Source organism: Nesoenas mayeri (genome assembly GCF_963082525.1).
Source record: "Nesoenas mayeri genome assembly, chromosome: Z".
In the NCBI taxonomy this organism is placed as follows: domain Eukaryota; kingdom Metazoa; phylum Chordata; class Aves; order Columbiformes; family Columbidae; genus Nesoenas; species Nesoenas mayeri.
In genome coordinates this window covers 25,407,910-25,417,420 of record NC_137542.1, presented here as the reverse complement: position 1 = coordinate 25,417,420, position 9,511 = coordinate 25,407,910, and the positions used below count along the sequence as shown (strand labels likewise).

Below are 9,511 nucleotides of genomic sequence, written 5' to 3'. Positions count from 1 at the left end.
TTTCTCCACCTAGGATGTTAATTAACACATGCCCATAATGACTGTCCACTGCTCTCAGCCCCAGAGGGGTTGCCAGGGCAAGCCCTGGCATCAGGTCTGGGAATCCAACACATGGAGACATCCAGTACTAGTTAGGTAGTTGTTTTGAGACAAGTAATTCATCACAAATCAGTACACCATCTCATCTGTACTGAGATAAGCTGGGGAGTTCCCCTGGCTAAGCACTTCAGGTATGTAGATGGGCACAGCCTTTGTATACACAGCCCTCATGCATGCCAGCTGCACTATACCTATGGGAAGAACTTGAATTTCCTACTTATGCCACAATTATAAACTAATTTCCATGTGGTTTACCACAACTGCCCTCTCAGAAAGTGCAACATGCATGTATTACCTTTAATTCACTCTCTATCCCAGAGGTCTAATTTTCACAACAGCAGTGGCTGTCTTATTGACTCTCTGTAGCACTTAATTCCACTGAATAGAAAGGCAAAATTATTACAAAGTAAAAATCAACTGAGTCTGAACACCTGCGCAAAGCTATACTGAGTCCTGCTTGAAGTGTATTGACACAATTGTCCCACCAAAATCAGTTGTGCTCTCACCATCTATATGCACTATTTATGTGTCTAAGCAATGACCAAAACTGGTGTTGGAAAGATTTCCAGCATACAAAATGTATAACTTAGCAAGCAGAATTAAAAACAAAACAAACAAAACAAAACAAAACAAAACCAAACCAAGAAGAACAGCAAAACAAAACAAAAAACCACAACACACTCACTGCCTGAAGGAAGCACAGTATGCTAACATTTCAGCTCACGTTTGCAAGTGACATTTACCAATTGATGCCAGTTATGTTTCTATGCATAAAAGGTTAAAAGAAACAGTCCAAGTGACAAATGGCAAATAGATTTTTTTTCCTCAGATTAATAGAATTATATCCAAATGCATATATTGATGAAGATACTTTAGATTAATAAGAAATTAAAGACAGCCTTACAAACCTAACTGCATTCCTCTGTCTTTGAGCTTATGTTCATAGAGGGGTTCTCACATGCAGGTGGCCAAACCCTTCCTGAAACCGTCATTGAACCAAAATAAAATTTATACTCTAATTAAGTAATTTATCTATTAGTATTCTTCAGAATAATCCTTCCTGCTACCTTTAAGTGTATACCTTTTTTCTCTCACGTGGATTTTGTTTGTTCTCATCCTGTAATCCCATGAAAGTTCTATGGAAGCATCTCTATAGTGTTATTTTCTTTTACTTAGCCCGTGTTGCATGATTAAGATATCACATAAAATCCCTTTTCTCTCTTTCTTGGAAAGCCTGCTCCCTTTGGGATTGCCTCTTTGAACTTTCCTGAAGTTGCTACTGATGTTTGAGAATCAATGGCTGCAGGATTCCTGCTGTTCAGCCTTACATGGGTATTTGTCACAAGATGAAACACAATAGCCCTCAAAGGTCCTTGACTTCCCTCCAAGAAGTCTTCCCCTCCTAATTCATTGTGTTTGTTAAACATGAAGTTATTTTACATTCATGTTTCCCTCCTGTCAAGGGGCAACTTTAGAACAACTGGGAAGCATTAAAAAGTTTCATTTCTACTGCCACAGGAAACCAAGAAAGTGAATAATTTTCTCAGTAGGTATTCTGCTCAAATATTCACATAGATTTCAAAAGGGTCTCAGAGGGAGAGCTGTGAGCCAGAGGTTTACTGGGCAAGAGGCTATGACTAGTGTGGACCAAAGACTAACTCACAGCAGAACCTGGGAGAGAAGAAGACAGCGCCTGACCACTCAGTCACCTCATAGCTGTGAGAGCAGTACATTTCCATAAAACCCATCTGGCAAAAAGTTAAAATTATTCTGAAAAAACTGACAGGTTTCCTCCACCATTTATATAGAAAAACAAACAAACAAACAAAAAAAAAAAAAACAAACCAACCAAACAAAACAAAAACACACCAAAACCTCCAACATGTGTTATGAAACAATTCGTTGTATTCCAGACAGACTAGATGTCATGTCTCACATATTAGATGCTCGGGACTGCCAAGCCTTTATTCTGCCCCTGAAGTGCCCGAGACCCTCCCTTCATTAGCTTACTTAATTTTCAAAAAAGTTTAAAAATTTCTTTTCTTTCTTAACAAAAGACTTCAGATGAAAGAACAGAAAAGTTCAATCAATATCAAGGCTATATGAGGTACACAAAATACATGTTTGAACAAAATGGCTGCAAAAACATATAACATTTATTCAATAGCATTTACTGTCACTTTGTACAGATGTAAAATATATTTTAAAAACCAAAATTCAGATGTTTGTGTCCACATTTCATTAAACTTGACAGGTTTATTATTTTTCCAAAACTGGTTTTATCTTGGAAAGAACTCTTTACTTTCTGCTTTTCCCCAAGAACACAGGACCAATAGCTGGGAATCCTGGGAAAAAAAAAAAAAGTATATCTCTTTGATAAAAATGAGTCCCAAAGCCAGGTTTTCCAAGAAGTGTGTTGAGGGGTGAATTTATGCACCTATAGTTGTGTTTCTTTCCCAGAAGACAGTAATTTCTTCCCTTCATATTATTCTCATTATATTGTGGAGTATTAGAGTTTACCTTTTACATTGGTAACCTACTGAAAGTGTTTCTAAAAACTGAATAGGCCATAGTGCAAACTCCTGCAGCTTGGAGATTATAGATATTAACAAAGAATGTCTTTTTCATTCATTTTTTTTCCAAAGAAAAAATATTTTCAATCAGACAAGTCAGGGTAGGGATAAGCAGGACTGGTTAAATAAATTTTAGGGTATATAGCAAAATGTAAAGCAACTGACCTTCTACTTGCCAACCATTTGTGGATGATAGCCTTGCTTTTCTTTCACTCATCTTTCCTTTGAGGAGCAAGTTCTAAGCAGTAATATGGCATAACCATAAAAATACTTGTCCATCTACAGTGTCACTATGACTCTTCCCACAACAATTCTTTGGGGTTTTTTGCTGTTTTTCATCATGGAGACCTCAGCAGCTTTGGCAAAAAAAATGTATAGAAAAACATGGTTGCTGGTTGCCAGAATAACAGCATAGCTGCATTTTGTCATTAGGCTAGGATTGAAGCTGCTCTGCCCAATTAAAGGCTTAACACGGCATATAAGAGAGATTGTTTGAAATTTTATTATCTCAATTATTTTGAAATTTTTACCAAAATGTTCTAGAAGCCATAGCTAAGTAAAATTAACACAACTATACGTACTGAATATGATAAATTAAGTACGTAAAAAATAAATTTTTTTAACAACTGTACAAGTCCTAACTATGAAGTTGCTTTCCACAGTTCAGCAATGAATAAACCAGAATGATCTCACTCTTTTTAGATACCTCACCTGTTTCTTCATACTCCTGCTCATCTTCTCTATGTACCTAGCAAATTATTAGGAATCATATTGCCATGTATTTGCCTGCTTTGTGTACAGTAAGCAGTGCTGTTAATATTTTTATAGTACTCAGAAAAACACTTTCTAAACCAGCCAAGCTGTATGACAATTTCAGAGCAGATTGAGCATTGCCGCATTGCCACTTGAAGAACAAATCCCTGAATTTTACTCCTTGTGACTAGGATTTTGTGGCAAAGTTACTTAGCACTGGTGTGAGGAGGTTTTCTTTTGCTAACCAAAAGATTTATTTATTTGCTATAGTACCCCACTTTTTTACTATTCAGACCTCTGTATACATTCCGTGGGATATACTGATGCCTGGTGTCAGCACAAAATTACCACTGCCTGTAAGATACCCATTTATACCAACCCGTATTATACCAACCCCTACAGATTTTAGGATTGTGGGGGCTGAATTTGAAAATTATTCACTACCTTGTTTCTTCTGCCCTCTTCACTCCAATAGTAAAAGCATGTCTGAATCCATCAGGAAGAGTAAAGGAAGAAAGGAAGAGAGAAACAGCTGAGACATGCATTTATCAGCAGGCAATTATATCAAACTCGTTAAAGACATTCACAGCTATTTTTGCTGGCAAATAATGTGCAGAGAGAAGCAATTAGTCACAGAAATTGCCCTACTCAGAGGACAAATACAAACAGCAGCAAGCTAATTTCAGAACCTCGGACATTAGAAGAGATTCTGAACACTGGAAACAAGAATATTTTATTAAAAGTCATGTGTACCTTGCTAAAAAAACAAACAAACAAACAAACAATGAACCAACCAACCAAAAAAAAACCTACTAGTCCTCCTTTGTGAGCAATACTTCAGAGATTCAGACAGCATATATCGCAGCCATATAATTTATAATAGAATTACATATAATTTATAATAGAATTAAAATATAGTTGGAAGATTCCTCAGAAAGATGCACTATCTTATTTTGTATGTAAGTCTTACTTAATTCCAATAATACATTCAGTCATGCTAGTCCATTTTCTCCTTATGGCTAGAATAGGACATAATTTTTTACTTTTTCATTGGACAAGGCAAAACTTATGATATTTCAATCCCTGTTTGGAAAGTTATGAATTTAGGCACCTAAGGAGTACACAAATATATGTTGCTGTATTTCAGATCAACAGAACAAGGTCTCATTTTTGTTGTACTTCAAGACAAAAATTATATTCATTCAAATCCTGTCTGACATTAGTGTCTGTAATAGTACTACTATTTTCAGTAAATTTACACAGAATAGGTTGTAAATACAAAGAACATCACTTTGCCATACTGAAAATAACAAGCCTGAAAAATATTAGAGAACCTTTTAGTTAAAGGTGAATAATCTGAGGACAGATAACCAAATGACCCTGTCCCATAAGATTTGGCATGCCAGCAGAAAATGCATATCTGATATTTGTTGAGGGTTTGGGAGCTGTTCATTTTCTCTTTTCTTGCTAGGTGAAGTCCCTAGCCACTATGAAAACAGACGCACGATAACATTGCAGAAACGGTGACTTGAGAATAGCTGTAAAAGAAAACAAAACAAATCAAAACCAAATACAACCACCAACCTGTGCTGATGTCTAAAAGATCTGGGCGGGGAAGACTTTCCCCCAGGTAAGTGAGGAAAACCAGAAGTCACATAAGTACACACATTTGCCTTTGGGATCAGCCCAGGGACCCATTGGCCTCTTGGGACCCACAGGAATCCTCCCTTCTTGATTCAAGAAACACTGAAAGGAGGTTTCCATGCTGGCTAAAAGGTGGAGTTGCAAGTGAGCAAGAGCAACCTGCAAGTGCCTCCAAGTAACTGGACTTGGAGTCATACTCACTGGCCCTGTGGATGGATTAACCAGGTGCTGGCTGCTGTTGCCCTGTCCCATGAGTGGCTTTCAGCATTCACACAGAACTTGCATGCCCTTACCAGGCACATGGAGACGAAGGAGACCACCTGTGATCCCTCGAGAGTGCACAATTTGGCCTTCCGGGTAAGCATGGTTTCCTTTGCTTTGTGGGGAAGAGGAAGGGCTGAAAAATAATGAACAATGTGTGCTTCACTGTCTGAACAAAAAAACAGAAATTTTCACTCTCAGCCTGAAGATATTTTACAACACCCCACATGCTTTACACTGATACCCTGCTGAAGTACAAGGCTCTTGTATAAAAAGCTGGAACACAATCAACACATTGAGAAGTAGGCTCTGCTGATTGCCTTCATCTACTGCCTGGTATACAGGTATCTTTGAAAAGTCTCCTGGCTCACTAATATTTCATAGGCGGATGGATCTCACAACTAACTCATCCAGCTCTCCCATCTGCTGTGTCAGTTGCTGTTTTTTCCTGAGGATAGGTAATTCATAGTTCTGTTGAAGAGAAGATCACTATTATGCAGCAGACATGTATCTCATCAAAGCAATGTACATTTATAATATGAGAAAAATAGTCATGTACTCACAGTGGAACATGCTTTCTTCCTTCCAAGTGTAAAGTCAGTGCAATTGTCTTGTTCTGCTCTCAAGAAGAGCACATAGAGAAGACAGGGAGCCAACCCAGAAGGTCTGTGTATTATGTGCGTGAAGAAATGTTAACAGCCATTTTAAAAATATTTCAAAAGCAGAAGCACCAAATAACCTGTTAACCAGCTAGTTATTTTTTCTTAGTGCCCAGCATCCCTGCGCTTTTATAGGAATTAGGGCAGGGACAAAGAGAAATTTGCAAGCCCACAGCCAGGCTCGTTCACTGTGCTTGTTACTGAAGTCAGAAGAGATTGGCAGAGACAGTGGTTCTGAAGACTGCTGTGTTAGCAAAGTACCCCTTGCTCTCCTCTGCGGGCTTCGACCCTGCCCCTGAGCTCAGTTAGCAGGGGGCTTAACATGTAGTGGGTGTGAATATCAGCCAACACTATTCCAATAACACAGAAAGGTCTTTGTAGATGCTAAGCATGCAGAATATTATGTAACACCAGTGACATCCAACCATTCATTAGGCTATAGAGACAGAGAAGCAACAGACTGATTTGATAATCTGCCAGTCCAGGCATATTTGTGAAATGTAAGGGAGTCAGGGTCAAGTCCCTACTCCAGTCAATACTTAATAATTCATGCTAAGTAGGACAGCTTCAAGAGGAGACAGAGAGATAAACCTCTTAAAACATGATAGCCCTGTGGTTAGTGCATTCTCTTGAGTAATAAGATTGCACTCAATGCATCTGTGCTTCAAAGCAGATACACAAGCAATTTGAACTTGGGTCTTCCTCAGTTCAAGCAAATGAGGTAAGAGATGGCTTTATTTTGGCTGTGTTTTCACATGAAAAGTGTGCCTAAGACAGTGCAGTCATCTTCCTAAGTCTGTGCCTACAAACCCCTGAATAAGAGAAGTCCCTGCCCAGCTGCAGAAGCTTGGAGCAGAATGCTCTTGAATTACCTAAACTAAAAATCACATCTTTACTCAGCGGTTTCTGCAGAACACAGTACAGTGACTCAGGTTAATCTTCTGTCTTATGCAGCTAGCTTACCTGGGCAATGCACAGGGAACCCAGGTTCTTCCTTTCCTGTCTATTTTAGAGTTTTGCTAGAGCCTGTAAATCCTCTCTGATTTAGGTATTTCAGATGCCATATCATGGAGACTGTCCACTGAAACCTGGGGCCTGAGCCAGGTTTTCTGTTTACTTTTTTTTCCGTTAACACCCAAAGTTGTTCACACATTTACAGTCTATCTCTGACTCAACATAGAAGTTACTCCCTACAGAAAATAAGACATAGAAGGAAATAGGTGAACTTTTGCATAGAGAAAAAAAAAAAAAAACAAACTTCACAGTAGAAGCTGCTCAGAGGAAAATAATATAATAATTTTTCCCTATTTTATTTGACCTTTTCTTGCCCAAAGGTTGAACCCTTTTCTTCCTCCAAGATACAGCGTCTTCTAGTATTAAGGAATGTGTGTCTTCCCTAAATGACAAAACACAAAAGTGTTCCAGAAAGGGATTAATTTAAATCATTTTAAGTATCAGTGTGGGATTGTACTCCACCGGTACCTTCAAATGTACCTCAGCCATTTAATGGTTAATGCAAAAAGGGACAGAAATAATAAGACAGGAACAAAGCAAACCCAGGTTGCATAGTTTGTTTTATAAAGTAAATAATTTAAGAAAATAGTTCTCAGTGTAATACAAAGCAGATCAAGGCAAAGAAGTGATGGATGAAGGATCATAACAGTGCTTTATTGTATCAAGAATGAGAGGCATTTTGCCTTCTGCTGTGGAAAGACTAACTGGATTAAGAGGTTGTAATATGGAGATATATACTTTTTAACTAGTCATACAAGTGGTCAAAGGGAGATAACTATTTGAGCTCTTATCAATTTCGTATTGGTTATTGATATTTAAACACACACTTTCTTCTGTGCTGTGATAAGTTTTTCACCGCATTACAGAAGCACCAAACTTTTTCAGCTGTTCTGTAGCAGACCCTCAGAAATCAGTTAACCAATTTTAACTTTCATAGAGGGCATGCATCCATAAAGTTCCATTTTTTAAAAAATGCATGATCCTGCAAAATATCAGCTCCTTCTTTTGTATACTACACAGATTCCACTTGAAATGTTTATAGGTATAGTGTCAAAAGCTTCAGGTCCTTCAATATTGTGATAATGCCAGTACCCAGAAGACCCAGAAGCAATTTTTTACTTCATAACAGTTGAAAATGTTCTCAAAAGAAAACAGACAACAAAACTCAAATGTACAACTTCACTGTATCTCTTCTTCTCTCTCTTTCTTTGATATTAATGATATCTCAGTTACTAACAGCCATTTGGATGTACTACAATGAATAAGCTCCTTTTACTAGTTTTAAGAAGATACATAGCTCTACCCACACTGTCAAGTCTTCCTAAGAGTGCTCTGACCCTTCAGCTCGATGTGTATCCTTAATAAAACCCTAATGCAATTGTTAAGATCTACATGATAAAGTCACCTGCTTTGGATGCTACCTCATAGCCTCAACAGATTGCTGCACTGCTTACAGGAAGACATTCAGGTTTTTAATGTATTTTCCCCCTTGAATATGTCAAGCAACCTAAGAAATCTAAATCGTGATATTCATAGTCTCATCACTATTCAGAAGACTGTCCATGTTAAGTGTCTACATGCCGATGCAGACACATACATTCTGTATCTACATTCGCAATAACATCATATAGAATTTACAGAAATACTACAGTATCTCTTGCATTCAATGTGGTTCAGTTAACTTCTCTCTGATGGCACTGGCTGGAGATCACTGCAGTTGTCCACAGAATTTTCTGCTCAGAAACCCTGTAACACTAACAGTAACCCTAAAACTGAGATCAGATTTACCTAACTTGTGTTTAGCCATCGTTTAAGAAGCAAAGGTTTTGCCTGATCGCTTCTGATGATTCAGGTCTCTATTAAAGATGACATTAAACAACAAGTCACACTTACTCCTCAAGAAATTATAAAAGGTGTCTTATAAAAAGGAATAGTACACCAGGCGGGGGGGGAAACTGCCTGACTTTTAGAGGGAACTCAGAGGAAAACACAAAATAAATACAATACAAAGGGATGATAACAGCTAATAAATATTTGTTGTTCACTGGCCTCCTACTGTCAGTGTTATGATGCATTAAGCAGTTGTTACCTGTTTCTGTATTAGAACACTATGCTCTTAAGAGGGTGACTTGAGGGTCTCCTTTAAAATTCTGTTTCTTATTCATGCTTCATAAGGCCACTGATACTGCCATATCCTATGGTAAGCATAACCTATGCTTTTGTACTCCATTTCATTCAAACATGCTTGCAACATATCCTAAACAATGTTATTTATTGCTATGTTTATCACTGGCAGCATGGGCTACATAGGTTGGACATTATGAAAAGGTTCTTTGCCTAGAGCATGGTGGAGCACTGGAACAGGCTCCCCAGGGAGGTCTCACAGCCCCAAGCCTGACAGCGTTCAAAAAGCAATTGGAAAACACACTCAGACACGTGGTGTGAATTTTGGGGCTGTCATATGCATGGACAAGAGTTGGACTCGATAATCCTTGTGGGTCGCTTCCA

At 38.2% G+C, this 9,511-nt stretch overlaps 1 protein-coding gene across 1 annotated transcript in view; it reads left to right on the top strand.

The window, feature by feature from the left end:
• Positions 1-5,369: 5,369 nt before the first annotated feature.
• The window catches only part of SLC28A3 (solute carrier family 28 member 3), a gene marked incomplete at both ends in the record, with an annotated part of 43,058 nt that continues 38,916 nt past the window's right edge, over positions 5,370-9,511 (top strand). Inside the window, one exon of the mRNA XM_080362509.1 lies at positions 5,370-5,426. Coding sequence (XP_080218635.1) covers positions 5,370-5,426 — 57 coding nt within the window. The remainder of the gene's footprint in view (positions 5,427-9,511) is intronic.